Here is a 26,002-nt window from a genome sequence, read left to right as displayed (position 1 = left end):
TCTCTATCTCACACACACACACACACAGTCCTGACCCAAATGTATGGCTTCAGTGCAATAGCATCTTTCTGACACCAGGCTCACTGTCCCCAGCGCTCAGAGCAGAGCCACACACACACACACACTGAGAGAACAGACAGATTGTAAAGAACAGTTTCTCACTCTGTCTGCAACCATCCATAAACACACCATTTTAACAACAGACTTCAACTATCTGACAATTCCTACGCTTGAAACTTTAAAACACTTTGAAAAGATGAGTGAAAATGAAATCTTTCTTAAATCTTAAATCATTAAATCTAAGTGTTTAACTTAAATCTAAGGCGCAAACGAAAGGTGATGCACTGTGATTTGAACCGTATGGTTATTATTATAACTGAATTGCCAAGGCAACATTTCTCATATTCATGTTGTTTAACTTTGATGAAAAAAAAAAGAGAAATGAAATAAAAACGAATAAAAAAATATAAACATGATAAAACACGGCATAAATAATCAACATAAATAATCATTAATACTAATAAAATAAAAACCAAACAAAATCTCCTTCAAAATATATCCAAAAAACTATAACAGTATCTATAATAACACTTTTTAAATAAAATAAAATAAATTAGTCAAAAAACTGAATATGTACATTGTAACCAATAGGAAGTAAACCAACTTTTTTTCAGTCCATTATTTTTCCACTTCAGATCACATAATTATTATGTGTATTTACTTTTTTGTATGCCAGAAAAAAAAAGGTTTAAAAAACTTTGTAATTGTTTTACAATTATTTTAAACATTAAATGACTAAAAAACATTCAACAGACATCAATAACATTCTAATTTAAAATTACTGATAAAAACAAACACATCCATGCATGTGCACACACACACACACACACACACACACACACACACACACACACACACACACACACACACACACACACACATAATACTATCTCACAATACAGTTAAATTGACCTATTTCTACTGTGAAGGAAAATAACAATTTGAATTAAAGCTGCGAGCAGCCGATCTTTCTCCATCACTAGAGACTGGCGAACTCATCTTGATGCTCATGAAGCTGAGAGCTGACACACTTACTGTACACACAAACCACAACAGCAAACCCTGCTGAATTCACACACACTAAAAAACTCGAGATCAACTCTAGTTTTCAACACACACTGCTGAAACAGGGCACCTAAACCCCCAAACAAAAGAAAGGAAGGCCGAATAAAACGGAAGAGAAGAGATAGAGAGGGGATATATTGATTTTCCTGTAAGGGAAGTAGGACAGGTAGGTTGCGAGGTGTCCCTCAGGTCCAGAGCGTGTAAAAACGTGTCTGTGTTTTTACGTGCCATCGTTGGTATATGTGTGTGAGTGTGCTGGTGCCAACGGTTCATTAACGCCACCTCCAATAAAGCCTTTATCTGCAGCTCACAGACGCAGCTCTGACCACAGCAGAAACCGGACACACACTCGCTCGCTCTCACACACACACACTGTAGAAGTTGGTGTGGTTAGAAGACAAAGGAAAAGCTCTCCAACCTTATTTACTAAATCACAGCTAAAGCTACACCTGTACGTAACCATTAGCCAATGTGATCTCGCTCACAAAAATATTAATATTAAAATATAAAGATATTTTCACGTGAAATTGAAAAAAAAATGAAAATATATCAGAAAACGTTGCCTGTAACGTTCAGTTTGGTTTCCGTTCGTTCAGAAATCGAATATATACAGTAGTATGCGAAAAACAGTACGCGAGCAGAGTAGTATGTCCGAAATCATAGAATTGGAAAAACAGTAGGCGAAAAGTACTACTTCGGCGAGATTCTGAAGTCCGCGTAAGATGGACACTTTACTATCCCATGATGCCACGGGAGAGGAGTTGTTATATTTAAAAATGGCAGAAACTGGAGATGCGGTTTTAACGTTAACGAAAAACACAGACACACATGCGTATCTCTATTGATTCATTCATGTTTTTTTATCGATGGTAATATCACAAGCAAATAAATGTCTTTTTCCTTGCCAAAAAATCAACATCTGTCATTGTTCATAGGGGTTGTGTGTGTGTTTTATGAGGTAAAATTTATTAGGTAAATAAACGTTATTTGAGAAATTCCGCAAAGGGCGTGATCTGCGAGCAGCTGACCGACGCCTCCTCTTGATTGTCGGCTCGGACGACGTAAAAACGCAGATGAAGACAGAAAGCAGAGCTAAAAACAGCGCGAAGTTGGTGCAGTCACTGGAATGGGCTCTTTAAATTATAGCACTCTTGTGACAACAACATGGCGCATGTAGTACGTCCGGACTCATTCATACTACCTGTATTTATACTATATAGAACTACTTTTTTTTACGGTCGCGAAGTACGTTCTTATTTAAATAAAACACCTACTCACATAGTACGCGATTTCGGATGCAGCCTTAGATTGTAAATCATTGTACAGTGTTTCTGTTCAGTTTCCATCGTTTCTTAGCATGCTTTTGTTAGTTGCTATGGTTACTCATTGCTTCATTGAGTTGATCCGCCTGCTCCTTGTTTAGCTATTTGGTTTCTCTGTGCATTTATAGCCTTGTTGATGTTAGTTTTCCGTTCTCGTCTGTTTAGTTGGTTGTGAATCTCCTGCGTTCCAGTATGTATTTTATTCAATTAAAGTGACGGCTGCGTACAGGTCCTACCTCACTGCTCTTCTGGCTGCAACTAACCCTGACACTGTTTTAGTTTTGTTATTCTGTTACCAAAATTGTGTTTAAAGACCCCTGCTTTGTGTGTTTTTGCAGCGATCAGAACTATTCTTTTATTTGTTTGGACGAAAAACTAAACATAAAATATCGAAGTAATCCTCATACTTCCCTCGCATCCTGGGTCAAAATGACCCGAAGCCCTAAAATTATACTTTTTTGTTGTTGTTGTTGTTGTTCAGAAAAGCTAATATTTCATTTTTGTAAAGTTTTAATGCTTTTTTTGGGGTGAGATTTTGAAGAACGAACATGTCATGATACTATTTTCATTACAACCAAATAAACTCCTTGAATTTTTTAGAATTTTTTGTATTTTTGTGTGTGTGTGTATTTGTGGTTTAAGTGTGACAAAATCCTAAGGTATTTGATCACTCCAACCCGATGTCACGGGAATTCGTACGAATTTTACGAGGTGGCTAATTCGTAACAATTCATACGACCTCACTCGTACAAATTAGTACGATTTTGCTAAATCGTACATATTTTACGAATTGGCCAATTCGTATGAATTCATACGAATGACCTACCCCTGACCCCGCCCCTAAACCTAACCATCAAGTAGGTTTAGACAAATCGTATGAATTCGTACGAGTGAGGTTGTACGAATTAGCCACTTTTTAATCACTCGTACGAATTCGTACGAATTGGTCTTGAGATAGGGTAGGATCACTCCCATGAACACTACATTTTTAAATACAAAAAAAGGGGGGGAAAAGGAGAATTTCGGGTCAAAATGACTTTGATTCTCAGGCCAATATATCTCGATCTACAGCTCTATAACAAAAGCTAAAACTTCACCAGAGTTTTATACATAAAGTCAAAGTGCAATTTTCTTTATTTTGGTTTCTTATTTTATTTTTAAAAGTCTTAATAAAATGAAGTTCAATTTGTTGTTTTGCAAAAACGTATCAGTCAGAAGGAGCTTCAACTTTAGAAACTACTGTTTGCCCATTCCAGGATGTTTTGTTTTATTTTATTATTTATTTATTTTTTTACAATGTTGTGCTGCTGAAATGATCTATGTTTCTTGCCAAAACTCAGAAACAAGTTCTCTTAGCACTTCCTGTTCCACCGTCCAAAAGTCAATTGTTTTTTGAATGAGTTTTGGAATTTTGCTGATCACAGAGTTTATTTCCTGCAATAATCCAAAAGCCAGTGGAAAAATCATATTGTTTTTTTGTGAAGGGAACAAGGGTGATGCTAACTCACGGGCTGACCAAAAAAATCAAAATACATCACTGCAGCACTCTATTCTATTGCCAAGATTGTGTTGTAAAACCATGTTTAGTATGCTTTTCTAGCAATCTACACTACATTTTTTTTTGTTTGGATGAACATTGAAGTCATAACATAACATAACATTTTATTTTTTAAAGTTTTGAAAGTCTAAAATGCGAAAGTGTTTCAACTTTAGAAAATACTGTTTACCCACCACTAGATTCATTGATTTGCAACCCTGCTATAGAGAGCCTAAGTCCCTCCCCTTCCGGTCGACCACCATGGGACCTTATTTCGGGAAAATATTGAATGGTAGTCAATGGCGAGAGACAACAAATATTTTAATCTTGTTTGAATTGTGCCCTGAATTACACATATGATGTTTGTCAGTTTAAAACATACAATTCAAAGTAAAGAAAGTCGCAGTTTGATGTCAAACCGTTGAGGTATAAGACTGTGAAAATACGTAATTACAAAGACTACAAACCCCAAAGGCGCACATTTTCTCTCAATGAATGAAGCTAACTTTACTGAGGCTAATGTCTGTCATTGTTTCTATAGTCTTACGTTATAATCGTAACGTTACGCCGTCATGCCTGAGTGTTTTGTACCAGACCGCACACACACGAGCAGCGGATCTCGCTCGTTGTTTCGCTTCCCGGGAGATGTAGTTCATAGAGCGATTTTCACATGAAACTAAATGTTACTCTTCTGTTTTATGACAAACGGTGACGTTTTTGACTTTCAGAATTATCTTTTAAATTGACAAACATCATATGTGTAATTCAGGGCACAGTTCAGACGGAATAAAAAGATAAGTTGTCTCTCGCCATTGACTACCATTCATATTTTTTCTGAAATAAGGTCCCATAAGCCGGAAGCGGAGGGGCGGGACTTAGGCTCTCTATACCAAGTTTGTGTCTTAAAAACATGTTTTATTGGTGTTCAACACTTATTTGAATGAACACCGAAACATACACACTATTAATAATAATCCTCAAGCAAATGTAGCCTGGTCTAATGCTCTCTAAAGCCCATGAAAGGTCTGAGGCATGGCTCTGTGACGCAGGTCACCAGTCGCACCTTCGACAGAGAAGCGCAGATACTGGGATTCCTCCCACTGGAATGATGATGTTTTTGTTAGCAAACATGTAATCAGTCAGTGTTAATGGCAGCTGAACTGCACCCTAATCTTTAATCGACTGGCTAATTAGAAAACATCATGCAAATTGTGTGATAATTACATCTTAATGGTGCCGTGATTGGACGAGTGGAGTACGCAAGCGATAGAGGGCAGGGATGAAAAAACACAGGAATGGCATCCTAAACACGGGATATACTCGCTCAAAGGTGTCTAAGAATGCAAGCGTTGTCATTTCAGGCTGACTGTTATGTCTGTATCGCATTAAACTGTAATGTTTGAGAGATAACTATATAATTACGGGCAACACAACACACTTCTGTATAGACCTTATTCAGAGCAGCGCCATGACGTATGAAAGTGAGGCCGTGAGGGACAGACTTACTGTGTTTGCGCTGTCATTCGCTGTATAAAGCTTCTAGATCCCTTATCATTTTGTATGGAGTTTATTTAGTCCACTGACATTTCTTTAAAAAGATCTTTTTTTTTGCAGTGTTTAATCAGCAGAACAATCAAAAAACACATTCAATAACAGCACAGGCCACTGAAGAGATGTATGTCTGTCCCTCACAGACTCGCATGCTGTAAAATCTAACATTGTTCTTACTAAGAATTTTATGTTAACTTTACTTAAAGTGCAATAATTAGTTGAACTTACTTAACATTTCTTAGTAATCTGTACTGTTTGCATGTGTGCTTTCGTTACTCAGAAAAACCTTGTAAACTTTACTTGACTGGTTTGAGTACCATTTTCAATTTGCATTCGCTCATTTTCCAGTCATCTTGAGTGTTATTGTCAATACACCTAAATATTTTTGGGAGAACATCAACATTCTTTAGTTGACTTGTTGATTTCCCTTTCTCACCATTATTGTGATTGATGTTCCCTTTGGTTGGGCACTTGGAACTTAATTTATATTATGGTTCTCTTCTAATTGTTTGCAGTGATGCAACTTGAAATCATAATTATTTGATTTCAAAGGAAGTGAAGTAATTTATATATATATATATATATATACACAAACACACATACTTAAATTAATTAATAAATTATATATAACATAAATATATTTCATGTATAATAATGATCTTTTAACATTTTATTAAATCTTTAATTGGGTTGATATAATCCCTTTATATTTGTGACAATATCTTGCAATTTTGGTTGAGTCACACACAGACTTCAACATTCAGCATGCAAACCACAACAGTGGGAACATTTTAAAAAACTCATTTAATTAATTAGACATTACAATTTTATTTGCTGTCTCTTTTCAGTATAACCCCAATAACGATAGCAAATAAAATTGTAATAAAGCCAAAAATAGTAAAATAAAGCAATTAAATTATTCATGCCGCAATGCACTCTGGGAGTACACTTCCTCGGTTCACAGATACTGGAAAGTAAAAGGTCAAGTATAGTATAGAAATGATTTGAAGTTACTGGAACTCTCTTGTAAGTGTACACTACTAGGCATGCACTTAAGGACTACAGATAATTCCTATTTCACTTTACTCAATTTTTTGAGTGCAATCGGTTTGCATGCTTTTTTCAAGTAAGGTGTACTAATTGGATTTTACAGTGTAGAAATCAAAGATGGCGCTGCTGTGAATCATGTCTAAAGGGTTCACATACAGACCCTCAGGGGTTCCCGTCATGGGATCATTTGATAGATTAAGTTTTAATTATTTTTTTAAATTACATTTTATGAACTGAACAGCTCTTAAACAAATGAAATAATCTGTTATACATGAAAGTATTGTGCAATCATTAAAGACACTTCTCTTATATAGAAGAAGCTTTTGGCATAAAGCATTCTTTAAAGACTCCATGTAGTGAAAATCAAGTTTTTAACATTGGCTACGTTTACATGCAGCCAATTTTCGGGTTATGATCGGGTTCACTATTCGCGTTTCTGAATAACGCGTTTACACGCGTGAGCAGAGAGAGTTTCTCCTGTATACATGGAATTGCAATATCCTGATGTAAACGGTGACGTGCGGTTAGCGGCCGCACGTCACCCCAAATCTGGCCCTAGGGGTCGTTCTTAGGAGCCACGATCACTTCTGATGATTTGAGAAACGGCCAATGAAAATGAGCGAGTGGAATTTGCATGTGCCACTCCTCCGGACACGGCTATAAAAGGAGCTGGCGTTCATCCGCTCATTCTGACAGTTGTCTCTGAATTACAGTAATAGCTCTGAATTACAGTAATAGCAAATTACAGTAATAGTTGCTGTTGAGGCTATCCTATAGGCCTCGGCATAGATGGCATGGTGTTCTCAACGCGTAGCAGAAATTTCAGAGTCCAAACATTTGCTCTCTTTGGGTGGTGTTCCCGTTTATTATAAAAGTATGAAAGGTAATAATTTACATTAAAATGGTACTTCACCCAGTGCTAAATATTAAAGTGCTGTCGTGCTGTTGGTAAATTGGGTGCTCACGGCTACGGTAAGAACCGTGTGTTCCTCACCATCCACACCATACCTAACTAATTACCACACCTGGCTGTAAATATACTTAATTCCCAGTGACGTCACACCCAGTTCAACACTCCCACCAAGTGGCTAGAGTAAGTAATTGCAATATTAACCTATCCCCAAAGGTTAAGGTATAAATGGCTCCTACAGTTGCTGTGAGGCCAGTGAAGTGATCTTACCCCACAGCCGAGTCCATTCCCTGACTCACAGCTGACTCTCCTTCCATCATCCGCAGGAAGCAGCCCGGCCCCACATCCGGGAGCGGGACACAGAACTCCCCCCATCTGAAGAACACACTCCTCGGCTGCGTAGCGCAGGTAGCGCTCGTACTGGAAAACAGAGAGGGACCGAGGCTAAAACACATCTCGTAGACATAACATAAGTAACCAAACAACTGTGACTTCCATTTTAAGAACAAAAATATTTTTCTAAATATGTTATTTTATGATCCACAGAGGAACTAATGTCATACCAATTTGGAATGACATGAGGGTGAGTAAATGATGTCAGAAGTTTTATTTTAGGTTGAACTATCCCTTCAAATGTGTTAAAGAAACACAAGTTCAAACACTGGATGATTGTACACTTTCAATAAAAATTAGTCATAAGACACATTTATTTAGCATTTTACTGAAATGATTTGTTAACCCTGTAAGACCTGGCATTTAAATAATAGTCAGTACAAATATTAATTTACTATTTTTATTATTTTTAAAAATAAATACTATTTATTTTTAAAGGTGCTATACGCACAACCGGCGCTGCGTCATAGAATGTCTCTGAATAGGTTCACGTCCGCTTTTGGGGGAAAACAAACTAGACTCCCCATAGACTTCAATACAAAATAACAGCACAAAAAAAAAAAAACGTCCGTACACAGCCGATAGGCGTAAATAACTTAAGAAATCACTTATATAAAACATGTCAAGTAATTATATGTCCACCCTGCCTGCCATAGAGCGTGAAGGATACATACACAAACTTAATTTGGCCAATTTAAAAACACGTCCCTTTAGTCTCCCATCGTCAAATTGGTGTAACAACCCCACCCAGTGGCCGGAGGTGTCTTACCTGGACATTAATTTGTACCTCATTGAGTCACCAGGTAAGCCCCTGAATGATTTTATTTTGTTTTTTTAAAGTAAAAAACCTTAATGTATATATTATGAATTTATGATGATGATGGCAGGTAGCCTGGGCTAGTTGATTACGGGCATAAAAAAAATGTATCTTTCACGCTCTATGGCAGGCAGGGTGGACATATAATTACTTGACATGTTTTATATAAGTGATTTCTTAAGTTATTTACGACTGTCGGCTGTGTACGGACGTTGGTTTTTGCCGTTATTTTGTATTGAAGTCTATGGGGAGTCTAGTTTGTTTCCCCCAAAAGGGGGCGGGGACAAAATTGACAGTTAAGTTCCCGGATGTGCCGGTTGTGGGTATATGTATTTTTTAGCTGCCTCTATTGGTGATGTTTCAGATTGCAACCAATTATTAGAAGAGCGTTCATGCTCGAACACAAGAGTGCGCACTCATGGTACACACTGAGACTTTACACACACCAGAGAAAGCATCAGAAAACATGCTGGAAAGTCATGTAAACTCCCACTGCAACGCTACAGTAATAGGCTACTTTCATCAGTTTGACGTTGAGGTAATCCTCCATGCTCGTACCATGGTAACGTTACATTTGTGGTGTTATCTAGCATAAGGCATTTCACTAACTATTTGTGTATCTTTCACAATCAGCAATGCCAACATCGGTGAATGTACAATATGATAACGAAAATGGTTAGTGAACTATGGTTAGCGTGCTTTGGTGTTATCAGACTCATGTCGTTCGCTGCAGTGCCGTCGCACAGACTGTATATATTAAGGAGAGAGGTCGGGAGCGTGCGTGCACGTCACATCCAATGGATTTCGCAGAAAATTCGACTTCATATAGAAATAGGACTACTGGCCTTCAGAGGTAATGGGCTCTATGCACGGCGGTATTTCCGGTGAAGGTGTAAGGATGCTCAATAACTTCCGCCGATCGTAGAGTCCAATGCAATACCGAGAATATATATTGAATTTTATACTCCGTGGTTATACTAAAGAAACGTTAGTCACAAAAACAGATAAAACAGACACCCCTCGTTGTGTTTATGCTTCTTTTAAAAATTATATTAAATAAACATCGGTGAGACATCGAACAGCCAATAAGAGCCTCTCGCATGTGAGCATCTGATGATCAGGATGAGCGTGGATTTCTCATGAGGACAGGGAAGGTTGCTGAGAAGGTGTGTGTGTGTGTGTGTGTGTGAGTGTGTGCGCATGAGACCTAACCTACCTGCTCATCTCCCAGGACTCGGAAATGATGAACCTCTCTAATGAGTGAATCAGGACAGCCGGCTGGAGACAGAGACAGAACACAGGCTGAAACAGATGTGTACAGTAGGTAGTTTGCCCAAAACTAAAAACATCTATCATCATTTACTCACCCTCGTGTTATTCCAAACCTAAATACATCTGTTTCTTCTGTGGAACATTAAAGGAAACAGTTTTGGGGTTCAAACAACACTGGGACACATCTGATTGTGTAATTGTTTTTTGAATATGTTCTTTTGTGTTACACAGAAGAAATAAAGTCATACAGCTTTGGAGGGACAAGACAGTGATTCAATCATGAGCGAATTTTTTCATTTTGAAATTTTTCCTTCTGGTATGAATGGACCTTTACACAAGCATGAAATCCCATACTGCTATAGTTATATAGTTAGTGTTGGTTTTGTAGTGGTCAAGCAGGTAAATCTATTCAAAAACACATTAAAAAGGCAATTGACAATGACATAAATACACCTCAATTAACACATTGTAATTTCTAAATATATATATACAGTATATATATATATATATATATATATATTTTTTTTTTTTTTCATTGATAATTTATTGTGGGCATGAAAGCAAATGTGTCAGAGTGTTGCAGCTGTCCTGATTAGTGTTATTTTAGTATAACTGAGATTTTTTTGTAAATTTTATGACATTCATCAGTTTTTTAAATTTCTAGTTTTTATTTATTTTATTTTAGTTCAATTAAAAAAAGTTAAACTTATTGAAAATTAGATGTTGCTTTGGCAACTAGTTGAAATAAAATAAGTGTAAGTTTTTTTCAGTTAATATTTTTTTATGGTTTTAGTTTTAGTCTCTAATAACCCTTTTAGTCTCAAATAACCCATTTTGTGATATTATAATGAAGAAAAATGCCTCATTAGCAGGATGAAATTTGCAAAAAGTCAGGGTCAATAAGTCTTTTCAAATAGCTTTTTAATGAATTTAACATTTATTTCCAAGGTAAGGTTATTTCACAAAATGCATTATGATCCCAAATTAATATGATTTATGGATTATTTATTAATTATAGTTGTAAAAAAAAACTATTTAACTATGTAAAAATAAAATCTATTTCTAATTATTACAAATAATAATTTGTATTCAAGGTGTAAAGTAAAATATGTACAAACATTTTAATTGATGGTAATACCACATGACATTTTTTGACTTTTGTTGAAAATGGTATTAAAATGTTGTGTTTTCACTCTGTTTTCTCCCAGTTCCTAGATAGTTATTCTGCCTGTTAATAAGTTTCCACACACTTTCTGTTCTCCTAAATTTGTTTGAGCCTTCAGTTTGACTTTCTTTTCAGTTAACATGGTTGTTTTTCTGTGATCGAGTATTCCTTTGTTCCTACAACCATAACGTTATCAATATGAATCCAACATAAGTTTTAATTTGTTTTAAATAAAAAAAAAAAGTCATCTTAGCCACTTATTTACTAGCAAAATATAGCTGGTGAAGCTGGTTGACCTATAGCTTTCTAGTCTCGCTACTTTGAAGTCTTATAGTGTGTTCACACCGAACGCGAATTTAAAGGATTAGTTCACTTTTGAAAAAACTTTTGCTGATAATTTACTCACCCCCATGTCATCCAAGATGTCCATGTCTTTCTTTCCTCAGTCGAAAAGAAATTTAGGTTTTTGATGAAAACATTCCAGGATTTTTCTCCATATAATGGACTTCAATGGGAACCGGATGGTTCAAGGTACAAACGACAGTTAATAACAGTTTCAGATGCAGCTTCAAATGTCTTTAAACGACACTAGACGATGAATAAGGGTCTTATCATGCGAAACGATCGCTTATTTCAAAACTTATTCCAAAAATGTAACTTTTCTAAGGACAAATGCTAGCCTTGCTCTATTCTGTGAGGCGCGTTTGCAATGTCACGTATTACGTAATTACGTTCAAAAGGTCACGGGCGACGTAGCCAGAAGTACAGAGTCAGTGTTTACTAGTTGAACGCGTAGGTTGAACGTGCAAACTAGCTCAAACACCGTATACAAAAAAAGGAATTAAAAGGAAAAACACCGATGTCGGACGATTTTGACTCTGTACTTCCGGCTACGTCGCCCGTGACCTTTTGAACGTAATTACGTATTACGTGACGTTACAAACGCGCCACAGAGAATATAGCAAGGCTAGCATTTGTCCTTAGAAAAGTTACATTTTTGGAATAAGTTTTGAAATAACCGATCGTTTCGCATGATAAGACCCTTATTCATCGTCTGGTGTCATTTAAAGACATTTGAAGCTGCATCTGAAACAGTTATTAACTGTCGTTTGGACCTTGAACCATCCGGTTCCCATTGAAGTCCATTATATGGAGAAAAATCCTGGAATGTTTTCATCAAAAACCTAAATTTCTTTTCGACTGAGGAAAGAAAGACATGGACATCTTGGATGACATGGGGGTGAGTAAATTATCAGCAAAAGTTTTTCAAAGTGAACTAATCCTTTAATCATTTGCGCGAGTAGATTACATACAAAGTCAATGCAAAGACGCAAATAGAATTGGGCGACGCGTTTGCCGCAAACGTCTTCCGCGCAAGTTGAAAAATGTGAACTCGAGCGGAAGATTCAAGCGTCTAACTGGTGTGAACACACCATTACGCTTCAAGACATGAAGCCTGTTTCGCACGCCATCATCCGAAAAACACCACATACAGTATATGCTGGTCATTTCAGCAGGACTTTCCTCATCAAAATGCAACAAGAATTGACAAGTGCATGCATTAACATACATTACGCTCCATATCCCATACGCGGGCGCACACAAACGCTAATGAGCGGTGCTCCTCAGGACGCCCAGCGCTTGCAATACTGATGCACCCAACACCCACCCCAGGGTCACGCTCTGAGAGGGGACGCCTTTCATTCCAGCCACCTAATCTCAGGAGGAGAGGAGAAGCACCTTAATGGGGAACTGAGCCAAAGAGGTCCTGCGTATTCCTGGCCCGCAGGAGAAAAAAAAACTCGCTGTTAAATCCACACAGGATAATTATGGAAGGCAAATGAGTGAAGATGAATGTGTGTGAGCTTAGGCAGGCGTCTGACCCCAAAGTGGCAGTCCAATCCTCTCCTCTAACAACCGTGGTGTAATGATCTGGTCCCTTTTGTAGGGAAACGCTTTGCTTTGGACCAGAGATTCTTGCTACACACCAATTATCTCTTCGGAGACTAATGATTACTCTAATCTGCATGTGACAGCACTCTCACTCACACACACACAGATCCTTGGACTTCACTGTAAAGCTAAGCAGAGAGGAACTTTAAATGTGATCTGCAGATACAAAGGCTGATAGCATCTGAGTGCAAACAGTACCAAAAACACATGCTTATCAAAACGGCCAGAAGGAATCACAGACGATCTGCTTTTGTGCAAATAGATAGGGAAAATATGGAAGTTTTTTATTTGTGGCCAAGTAGTGATGTTTATCTCGAGACCACTTTTACGTGTGGTTTCTCTGGTCTCGGTGTCGACTCGGACTCGAGTGAGGTGGTCTCGACTACAACACTGCTCAACAGCGCTCAAAGCTTCACGGTTTTACAATTTCACTACCGACTTGGTACTTTTGACAACACTACTCTAGTGTCAGTTTGCTAAAGCACCTCTTGAGATCAGAAGTTTACACACACAGCTCTTACTGGCCGACATCCATTACAATCAACCCCCTAAACCTCACTCTCATCCGGGTCAAGGCACAAATGTAACCGGTTCCACTCAATCTGCTCCAAGCGATATTGGACCTCTGCATGAGGTGGGAGCACTAACAAGGAGGCTAAAGACTGCAGCCTCTAGCGTCAGTTGCTAAAGCGCCTCTTGAGATCAGGGGAGTGAGGTTTACACACACAGCTCTCACTGGTCTACGTCCGCTACACCTTGGAAAGCATCCTCTAAAGGCAGCATTTTTCAGCTTTCGGATACAGCCTATAAGTAAGTAAATTGCATTTACACCTTCATTCTAATGTGTATCCAAAGTGATGGGATCCAATGTGATGGGATCTTCCACAACAAGAAAATGGACAAAGTTGTAAAGGTCACACAGTAGAAACCTATAGCAGAGTTGGAGTCTCGAACGCACACACTGAATGCTCATGTTGCTAATCCTCTAACACAGTCTCATCCCAAATCGTCATATAACTGACGTTTTGGGACGTATTTTGACCATACGTCAATATCCGCCTTTTTAGGGCCCCCTTAAACGTCGGTAGATGGCGATCCCGGGCCGTCATACAACTGACGCTTTACCTTTAACGTCAGTTAGGTGACGGGTTAGGTTTAGGGTTAAGTTTAGGTATGGGGTAGAGTTAGGATCCCATAACCTCATCTACCTACGTTTAAGGGGGCCCTAAAAAGGCGAATATTGACGTATGGTCAAAAGACGTCCCAAAACGTCAGTTATATGACGATTTGGGATGAGACCGGGTTGAATCCTCCTCGAGGGCTACTAGCGCAAACGGCAGCTCACTTTTCTCATGCAAATAGGAGCGCGCGCAATAATCACACTGGACCCGCTGGGGGACTCGCAGGTTTGCCAGCAAATATTAGGATTATAAAAGGGAAAAAGGGCTCACATTTGTCTAAAAATAATTAAAGATAAAGGATACAGAGGGATGACATGTTGTTACCATGGCAATGAAGGAGTGTAGCATACCGAGAGGTGAACTTTTCAGTACAGACACACAAACACACAGAGAGAGACATATGGAAAGGGACCAGTCTGACTAGCATATCTCCTGTGGAGTTACCTAAGGTCAGAGCTGTGGCACAGCTGTTAGCGCACATCAGCTAGAAATACTCTCGCACAGTTTGAAACCCATACCCACATTATCTATACAATAAAGAGGCCACATGCAGGTGGAACACAAGGAGTTATTATCAACGAGTCTCTTCCATTTTCTTGGTGTCAGTACAATTTTATTTTTAAAACCTTTATTCAAAAAAGGCTGCATTACATCGATCAAAAAGTAATCGATTTAACTCATGCGCAGAATTGGAATATCGCATAAAACATTTGCGAATTAAAGCAGTGTTTCCATCATGTGTTGAAGAGAACAAAATCGTTACTTTCTGGGAAACTGGCACAGAATATCTTACAATAACTTCTTCAACTTCAGGAAACACAGAAATTAACCATTTAACTGCACATAGCTCAGCCATGACTTGAACTGGGGTAACAAGGTGATGATATAACATCCAGGTAGGCACGCCCTCACTCGATTATGACTGGTCGATTGATAAGCTTAAATCTGATTGGTTAATGGGATACTTCACCTCTGGAAAGATGAATGTGTATTTAAAATGGGTAATTTATGTAGAAGAAATGTGAAATTATTTTTGAATTTGGAGCTTTCTAGACTGAGAAAAGCCAGAAAATGTATTTTTGGCTGATGTGGATGAAAGCTGCCCTAGGAGGCCACGAGCGCAGTAGTTAAACAACAAGTCTAGGCTACTAGTGAGTCTCTGTGATAAGTCTGCCCCAAAAATGTGTTTCGAGATCGGCCAAAATGTGCGGGATTTGGCTTTTGCGTTCTAAAGTCGCCATTCATTATGTTTACTGTGGCGAGCGCGGGTGAAAGGCCGGTGGCGTGATTACCGATGAGCGACACCTGTGAGACACCACCGGTCTCGTATCTCTCACGGAGGAGCGGGGATTTTCTTAGCAATGTTAAAACGCACATCAACCGATCACTTGTTTAGTGTTCATGTAAACACTACATTCAAATTCACCAATCAGAATGAATTCAGTTAGATTGAAACAAATCTGTGCATGTAAACAATGAATGGCGACTGCAGAAGCAAAAGCTGATCCCGGACATCGACGGCCGGACATGTCCGGGAGAAAGAGGATGGTAACCCCTACTACTCAGCTTTCTCCACAGAACAAGAGCCTGCTAGCTTAACTTCCAAAAAAAATATGGCCGACACTATGTGTTCATTCTATGAGTGAGATCGCCCTCTATGGGTGGGTTGAGAACATGCGGGACAGACGCTACTACTGACTCTAGTCTTTAGCCTCTGGACAAAAAATACTCCGATGACGCAAAATGCCGATTTTTCGAAGTCTCAAAAATACGCAGACACAAATCCAAGGCGATCCACACACAAATGATAATTTACACATTCAAATTCAACGATAAACTCGTAAATTTTAAACATTCAAAACTTTTTGTGCACAGTTTATAAAACATATTTTATGAATACATACTTTTATTCAGCACGGGAATTGCTTTTTGTGAATTCATAATTTTTTATTTGCGCACCTGAATTATGTTTATGCATGTGAAATTGGCTACGCATGTGCGCATCATGTCTTTTATCAAATGTCAAATCTGAGGTACCGAACCGTGACTTTATACATTAATATGTCCTGTATTAGCTTTTAACTTACTTAACAACGCATTCTCACCCCAAGGCGTCACCTTTGACCATGCTTCAATATTTGACGTTTTAGGCGCCCTTTAGCGTCACTTACATGACGCGATCCTACGGCGTCATCTAACTGACGCTAAAGGAAAGCGTCTGTTAGAGGACGCGGTTAGGTTTAGGTGTGGGGTGGGGGTAGGGTACACGCGATCCTAGGGCGTCATTTAACTGACGCTAAAGGGCGCCTAAAGCGTCAGATATTGAAGCATGTCCAAATGCTTCCCAAGGCGTCAGTTAAGAGACGCCTTGGGGGTGAGAATGGGCTGTACTTAACTATACTTGAGGATTCATGAAGTGCCATTGCATAATGCCACAATAAAAAGGTGTCTGATAGTCCTGCAGGGCAAGTTAGCGTATAGAAAAGAAGCGGCTCTGGGAGGTAGCATCTGGGAAAAGCTGTCATATGGAGATGTTAAGACAGTACCATTCATTTGACATGGTCAACTTAGAATCATGCAGCACAATAAAACCCGAAATGGCAAATGAAAGTTGAAGTGAGGGGAAAAGTCACACAGCGAGACAAAGAAACTTCCATTGATTTTATTTTGTCATGCTGGAGGATCCGCCATCTGCCAGGCACAACTATGATCAAATGTCTGCTGAAGAAACAGCAAAAAAGCCCTTACATCTCATGCTTGGCTGGTCAATATCTGTTTAGTCTCCTGTGCAATTCAATTGATCAGTTGTGCTGTGTTGTACAATTCAATTTCGCTCGCTCACATGATGAAATCTATCCAGACACACGCTAATGACTGCCTTTGCCTCAAAACAGACGTCTTTTGTTCGGCGTGTAAACGCGCGGTGTCACGACAATTTGACTAGTGGAACTATAGAGCACTTCAGATCCTCAGAGCTCAAACAGTTTCTCCTGTGTACGGACCGTTCGGGAGGGATCAAAAGATGCAAACAAAAGCAGGAAGATCAAAGTTTAACTCCCACCCTTCGTTTTGATCTGTTCCAAAAGATGCTTGACGCACACACACACAGAGAGTCACAAAGACGGCATCATAAGCCTGGCACGACTGTTAAAGCCTCATTTAGCCACTTTCATAGCTTAATTACTATTCGCAGTTTGCCAGCAGGGAGGCGTCTTAATGTATAGTGCCTCCCGCTGACTGACACAGCTGTTTGAGTCACGCTCAAGAAATGTTTTAGGAAATGAAACCAGCGGGTCCACGGCAACTCTAAAATGAATCCAACCGCAGGGGTTAGTTAGCTACTTAATGTGGATCTTCTGCTTCTAACACACTGCAATGCTGATAAAAGCTTGTGTTACAAGTACAATAACACTCCCCTCCACAGGAGATAATGAGCCAATGGATGTTCCCAACGTGACCATGGGCGCACCTTTTACTGCATATTAAGAGGACTATTTTCTTTACAATTATTAACTCATCCTGGTGTCGTAAAAACCCTTCTGACTTACTTTCTTCCACGGAACGCAACGGGAGAACTCGTGAATACTGAGTCTTGTTCGAATTCGTGTTTTTGACATCAAACTTAATAGTCAAGTCGATTTCAGTTGTATATAGACCCCTTTTGCGCCGACGTCACAGTTATGTCACGGCGCTAGCTGGAGGCAAAACAAAGTGTAAACTGGAGGCGGCCAATACAAACCAGCACAGATTTGGCTACATAATAAGGAGCTTAAATAATTGTTACTATTATTAAATGTCATCTTGTTGTGTTGTTTGGTGCAAGAATTGATGAAAAATGAATATGCTGTATCTGGAACTTTTATTTCTAGAAAATATTCACATCATTAAAATCGCACTGTAACGTCACTCTTTACATTGTCGTGGTTTCGGCACTGGCTCGGCAGAACTTGCAGATCGTACACACAAGTCTTGTACAGGACCATATAGGCATCTAAAGATTTATATGCCCTAAGTTTCGATTTACGATCGGTTTCTCTATAAGGTAGGTGTAGAAGTCAGGCCACTCAACCGAGGTACGTTACGTTAATCCTGTCAGATCGTCCATGCATTGAGTGAGCGTGTGAAAGCTACGGGTCGGCCAATCTGGTTCCGTCCGTTAAAAATAACTTTTGGAAATAACAATCGCGGTCCTGGACACTGAGTGACCGTACACATTAAGATAAAATCGGATTTTCTCCAGTCATTGTTAAAAAAACAAGCTAACAATCCTTGCTAACTAGCGTTAGTGAAGCGGCCAGAGGGATCGTTCTGCCTCCACCTAAGCTCCGCCCACAAAAAAACGTCCCCATGTTTACCAACTGTAAAGGGGGCTATAGACTCAAGGTATTCCGGACATCACGGTATTCCCGACACTAGACCGTTTCCCGCAAAATCTATAAATAAACACTTAACGGTCATTGGGTCTCCGTGTCATCTTTGCCTCATCCTCTCACGCTTCCGACCAACCCAGCTTATAGTTGTTAAAATATATGCGTTATATAAAAATGACTCCTTCTACCTGTCCAAAACACAGGGAGTAAAGATTTTCAGCCATCCAGAACACCCTACGCTATCTCACGACAAATTCGTACGAGTGATTCAAAAGTGGCTAATTCATACGACCTCACTCGTACGAATTTGTACGATTTGTCTAAACCCACGTGACGGTTATGTTTAGAGGCGGGGTCAGGGGTAGGTCATTCGTACGAATTCATACGAATTGGCTAATTCATAAAATAAGTACGATTTAGCAAAATCTTACTAATTCGTACGAGTGAGGTCGTATGAATTTTACGAGGTGGCTAATTCGTAACAATTCGTACGACCTCACTCGTACGAATTAGTACGATTTGGCTAAATCGTACAATTTTATGAATTAGCCAATTCGTGTGAATTCGTACAAATGACCTACCCCTGACCCCGCCCCTAAACATAACCGTCACGTGGGTTTAGACAAATCGTACAAATTCCCGTGAGACCGTGAGTCAACAGCGCTTTTCACAATACACCATTTTTGGTTAGACTTTACTTGAAGGATTGTGCATAAGACTGACATGACACCTTCGTAATCATGACATGACACGAGAATATTTTTCTTGACCTCAACTACAGTGGTACACATTGAATTTGTCATTAAAATGTTATAATGGCTTCATGACAGCCAATGTTAAAACCAACGAGCTGACAGTTTAATGTAATGTTAACCAATAAAGCTAGGTGGTTTCTTAAGTTTGATAATTAATCTGCTTCAGATTATAGAATAAAATTCATGATTTTTCATTTAAGACATTGAAATAACAGTACAAACTATATCACTTGCTTTTCATTGCTTAGAAAAAATCAAATGATGGATGGTATGGGAGATGTTTACCACACAAAGCTTTTTATAGTGTTTGTTGTTTTTGATAGTCGATAGATGTTCATTGCATGCTTTCATAAGCACGGAAATTCTTCAAAACGTCTAATGTTGTGTTAAACAAAAGAAAGCAAGTCATTGTGATTGGAATGACATGAGGGTGAGTAAATGATGTTACACATATTGTGAATTCACCAGTACAGACTCTCATCATGCGAGTTATGAATGCATGATAATCTAAAGAGTTTCATATGTGAGACGGGATGGGACTGAGGAAGTCTGGATTCAGTGATCCACCTCTTATATCACCTTCTACAAGACGTACTCATGACCCTCGAGTCTGTCTATGAGCTATGAGCAGAAATGACCAGAGCACACACACTTCTTCATTTCAGGGACGAAGAGAGAGGCAGAGACATTCTGGCTTGCTTTACTCCCTGTGTGATTTAGATCTTAAATGTGATCTATTGTTCCTACTTTGAACTGTAAGAAGATTTTCTTGGTTTAGCTTGCCTTGAGGACATCGATCAAAAATAACATTACCTTAGATATAAAAATAATGAATGGGGAGGGCTGAGTTTTACAGACCCATAAAGAAGTGCTTGGAAAAATCAGATATAGTAAACAGGTGCTGATGGAGGTGGGCTGTGTGTGATGTCACTGATGAATATTAATGTAGTCAGGGTGACATTGTTGTGTAACCTTCCAGGGGTGTGTTTCCCGAACAAACGATGTAACTCGCTGCTTAAATAGTACAATATTAGCTAGTCACGACTGTTTCCTGAAAACCGCACTGTCGCAAATTTGTCGTTTAAACATGTCAGTTAAAAAACCCTCTGGACTTCTTCGTTTAGGGGTTACACTAGCTTCCTCCCGGTCAAAAAAGACTGAAGCCTTAAAATTTTATTTTTTCCCCCCAGGAAAATCAATCAAATATATTCTTGTTCAATATTTTTTATTATTATTATTATTTAGAATTTTTAAAGATGTGTATGGTACTTTGCATTAATTATATATTAGCTATTTTTCCCATTAGAATTAATATAATTTTTTTTTAATTATTATTATAAAAAAAAATTTTTATGCAACATTTCACATCAAAATAGAGTGCAGGCTACAGGCAAAAAAAAAATAAAAAATATCAAGTGAGAAGACAGCTTTGTATATAAAAATATATAAATGTGTGATATGTCCTGTAACCGCCTATAGCTTCCTATATAAATAAAGGCTTTTTGATTCCTATTGTTGTTTTTGACATGATTTCTCTATCTTATTTGTTATATATATATATACAGTATATATACACTCACCGGCCACTTTATTAGGTACCCCATGCTAGTAACGGGTTGGACCCCCTTTTGCCTTCAGAACTGCCTCAATTCTTCGTGGCATAGATTCAACAAGGTGCTGGAAGCATTCCTCAGGGAGTTTGGTCCATATTGACATGATGTCATCACACAGTTGCCGCAGATTTGTCGGCTGCACATCCATGATGCGAATCTCCCGTTCCACTACATCCCAAAGATGCTCTATTGGATTGAGATCTGGTGACTGTGGAGGCCATTTGAGTACAGCGAACTCCTTGTCATGTTCAAGAAACCAGTCTGAGATGATTCCAGCTTTATGACATGGCGCATTATCCTGCTGAAAGTAGCCATCAGAAGTTGGGTACATTGTGGTCATAAAGGGATGGACATGGTCAGCAACAATACTCAGGTAGGCTGTGGCGTTGCAACGATGCTCAATTGGTACCAAGGGGCCCAAAGAGTGCCAAGAAAATATTCCCCACACCATGACACCACCACCACCAGCCTGAACTGTTGATACAAGGCAGGATGGATCCATGCTTTCATGTTGTAGACGCCAAATTCTGACCCTACCATCCGAATGTCGCAGCAGAAATCGAGACTCATCAGACCAGGCAACGTTTTTCCAATCTTCTATTGTCCAATTTCGATGAGCTTGTGCAAATTGTAGCCTCAGTTTCCTGTTCTTAGCTGAAAGGAGTGGCACCCGGTGTGGTCTTCTGCTGCTGTAGCCCATCTGCCTCAAAGTTCGACGTACTGTGCGTTCAGAGATGCTCTTCTGCCCACCTTGGTTGTAACGGGTGGTTATTTGATTCACTGTTGCCCTTCTATCAGCTCGAACCAGTCTGGCCATTCTCCTCTGACCTCTGGCATCAACAAGGCATTTCCGCCCACAGAACTTCCGCTCACTGGATGTTTTTTCTTTTTCGGACCATTCTCTGTAAACCCTAGAGATGGTTGTGCGTGAAAATCCCAGTAGATTAGCAGTTTCTGAAATACTCAGACCAGCCCTTCTGGCACCAACAATCATGCCACGTTCAAAGTCACTCAAATCACCTTTCTTCCCAATACTGATGCTCGGTTTGAACTGCAGGAGATTGTCTTGACCATGTCTACATGCCTAAATGCACTGAGTTGCCGCCATGTGATTGGCTGCTTAGAAATTAAGTGTTAACGAGCAGTTGGACAGGTGTACCTAATAAAGTGGCCGGTGAGTGTATATATACAGTATATATATATATATATATATATATATATATATGTGTGTGTGTGTGTATTTAGATATTCTAAAATACTTTTATTTATTTATTTATTTTAGATAAGTATCAGGTTTTGCATTATGATTACAATCAAACAATAACATTTGGTTATAAAGGGAACACAATGCAAACATTTTTGTTACTCAGTATTTGATAATTCAAAAAATACTTAATACTTAAATACTTAATACTAAAATTAATATTTACTAATATTAATACTAACATTTATAATATTTAATACTTAAAATACTTAAAAATAATAATAAAAAAAAAATTACAGATTTTATTTTGCATATTCTAAAAATTTACTGTTGCAGTCTTGCCAGTTTATCTGTGTGTGTGTGTGTGCGTGCATGCGTGGGGGGAGGTGTCTTATTTGCACTCTTGATGTTTTAGAGTGTCACCCCTTCATTGATGTTCATTTTTTTTCTTCACAGATCTGTAGTTTCTATCACCAAAACCTTCCTATTTTTTCGTATTTCCCATTCATTTCCTATGTCGGTCATTTTTGACCGAGAGGAAGCTAAGTGTAACTATTTATTTTATTTTTTTTGACCATTTAACATATCCGAATCATCTCCTTCATTTTTTTTTTTTGAGTGTTCACATAGGTAATACAACAAAATTCACCAAGTTTCATCCCCCTCTGGTGAAGTAACAAAAAAAATTAAACATTTCAAAACGTAACGGTTTTCGGTCATTTTTGACCGGAGAAGCCCATATATCACGCAGGAGGTGGAGTAATAACTACTGTTAATGAAACTGTTTGAGATCAAATTAATGGTAGATATTTAGAAATAAAATAAAGACATGATATCTGAGGTTTAATTCTCGTTTTTCTCAGTTATTTTGCTTTATTTCCAGATTCAATCATAGACTTGATAATAAACCCTGATTTAAATTAAGATTTTTTTTAGTATTTAGAATTTTTACATTAATGAAACTTTAAAATAAGAGTACACATTATATAAAATTTTTCATATTCTGTAAAAACAAATAAATAAATCAAATGACAAATGGCTTTTGCATCAAAATGTGTCCCGTTGAGCTCTTGGCTGCAGATTTTACACTCACGAGAGAACACTGGGACCCCTGACACAGGCTCATAAACTAGTCTCTATCATCTCTGGCCTGCAGCCTCATAACCTTTGATAGCCTGGTGCCGGGGCCAAGGTCGTGTGTGTCTGACACCTCACATCTGACAGCCCTTTGTTGCATTGCCCTCCTCATTTATGGAAACTGGCTAAAATGCAAGAGGTCACCCTTGCAACTCCGCCATACTCCATTAACATCACCTTATCCCAACAAATCAAGCTCTGATTGTTCTGCGCTCTGAGACAAGCGGCCAGCATTAGCATGTGAAAGCCCAATCAAAAGCCAAGTACTTAAAGAATACTTAATTATGTAGATAATCAATACCCCCGCACCCCTCCCCCAACGCCCCGTGAACCCATGACATTTCCAATAAAGAGCATGCATAAGAAATGACAGTCACACGCTTTCTCCTGTTCTCCAATCAAATCTCTCCGCAGTCACGGTCCAAAACACACCCGGCCGAGGTTCGGCTCGCAGCGTTACATCAGAGGGATATTTGCTCATTTGAAAAAACTGATGAACACACTGCAGCTAAATGTAGTTATTTCTCTTATTTTCTTGTTTAGTTTTCCTTTAAAAGTAATAATTTATATTCTTATGATGGATTTTCATTAAGTTGGTGTAAGATTATCAAATCTATCCAAAAAGAGCATATGAAAAACAACACATACACTGTAAAAATGAATATGCTTTATCTAATCAATAAAATTGTGGCAACAGATTACAAGCAATATTATTTATTAAATTGAACAAATTAGAATTGAGTAATAGTTAATCAAATTAATATTCTAATTAATTCTAATTTGTACAATTGAATTAATAATATTGCTTGTAATATGTTGCCACAATTTTATTGATTAGATAAAGCATATTATTTTTTTCAGTGTATAAATGCTGAAGGAATGATAAGAAGTTTCCAATTCAATTTGAATATAAAAAATATATATATTAAAAAAAAGTCTACAAACTGTTCGTATCACTATTACTAGGAATTCTCCTAACGATTCGAGTCTTAATCAATTATTTATGTAAAGTGAATTAAACTGCATTACATTGATCAAAAATGATATTAAATGTGTTACAAAAAATCTATTTCAAATAAATGCTGTTCTTTGGAACAATTTATTTAAAAAAAAAAGACTGAAAAAAGTTTCCACAAAAATATGAAGCAGCACAACTGTTTTCAACTGATAATAACCAGAAATGTTTCTTGAGCATCAAATCATCATAGTAGTATGATTTCTGAATCATGTGACACTTAAGACTGGAATAATGAAGCTGAAAATTCAGCTTTAGTCACAAGAATTAATGAACTATATGTACATTGTAATTGTGCATAATTTACTGTTATTATGTATTAACCAGTTAAAGGGATAGTTCACCCAAAAATGAAAATTATTTCATCATTTACTCACCCTCATGTTGTTCCAAACCTCTATGTGTTTATTTGTTCTGCTGAACACAAAAGGAAGATATTTGGAAGAATGTTTTAATCATACAGATCTCAATCCCCATTGACTACCATAGTAGGAAAAATACATACTATGGTAGTCAATGGGGAATGAGATCTGTTTGATTAAAACATTCTTGCAAATATCTTCCTTTGTGTTCAGCAGAACAACAACAATAAACACATAGATGTTTGGAACAACTTGAGGGTGAGTAAACGATGATATAATTTTCATTTTTGGGTGAACATCTCATCAAGTTATGTTCCAAATTTGAAGTTGATATCACAAAAATTGAAGTTCCCATGAGATTTTGTTTAGGCGTAGTACCAAAAATAGCCACCGGGTGCCATTGAATTCCATTGAATTTAGTTGTATACATTCTGCCTTAACAAATTAATACATTTCTGTCCAAATATCACTTCTGTCACAAAATTTGGAACCTTGAGACTCTGACCTTTCTGACAATATCAGTTTTGTCAAGATTAGAAAAGGTTTTGATCATAAATTATGAAATATAATGATGCCCAAAAGGGGAGGAGCCTGATAAAATAAGTACCGTTTCTATGGTAACGCAACTTTCAATTATAAAACAGTTTTCACACGATGAATTCTGAGTTTATAAGCTTTCAAATGATACCTAATTTATGATAACTACTAAAATATGTGATATAATAAAAAAGGCGATAAAAAATAATATTATATTTTAGAGGATAATAAATATAAATATTATCACTTTTAGAGGATAATATTGTACTATCATTTTTTATTTTTTATTGAAAAATACTAGATTATATGTTTATTATGAACTTTTAGCATAAATACAGAAGTTTCAATGATTAAAAGTGGGTTCATCAACTTTTTGTGACAAAGATCAAAACTCCTGTTATGAAGCAGATTTTTTGAGGTGCACTCTTGTCATAAATTCATCAATTACTCTTCCTACATAATTTTTAACACACAACAGGGGTAGAATATCTATTTAGAAGTCTTAGACCTTTCCAACAATATATAATTTGTCATAATTAGATACCGGTACCGGGACGGTGACAGTTAAGGGGTTAAAACATCTAAATAGAAAACAGTTATTTTAAATTGTAGTAATTGACAATATTAGCAACATTTTTATCAATACGTTAAAGTAGATTCAGCTCTCAGCGTCTCGGAGAGAATGAACTGTTAAAGGGATAATGTGTATTTAAAATGGGTCAAAGTGGGAAAT

General features: G+C 37.9%; 1 protein-coding gene across 1 annotated transcript in view; it reads right to left on the bottom strand.

Annotated features, from left to right (window-relative positions):
• The window catches only part of prkn (parkin RBR E3 ubiquitin protein ligase), a 157,168-nt gene that overhangs the window by 8,460 nt on the left and 122,706 nt on the right, over positions 1-26,002 (bottom strand). The window contains exons 8-9 of the mRNA XM_039690476.2: positions 9,922-9,983; positions 7,766-7,915 (exon numbers count right to left, since the gene is read on the bottom strand). Of these exons, the coding sequence (XP_039546410.2) occupies positions 7,766-7,915; positions 9,922-9,983 (212 nt within the window). The remainder of the gene's footprint in view (positions 1-7,765; positions 7,916-9,921; positions 9,984-26,002) is intronic.

Source organism: Pimephales promelas, chromosome 11 (genome assembly GCF_988280905.1).
Source record: "Pimephales promelas chromosome 11, fPimPro1.hap1.1, whole genome shotgun sequence".
In the NCBI taxonomy this organism is placed as follows: domain Eukaryota; kingdom Metazoa; phylum Chordata; class Actinopteri; order Cypriniformes; family Leuciscidae; genus Pimephales; species Pimephales promelas.
This window is presented reverse-complemented; position numbering and strand designations above follow the sequence as displayed.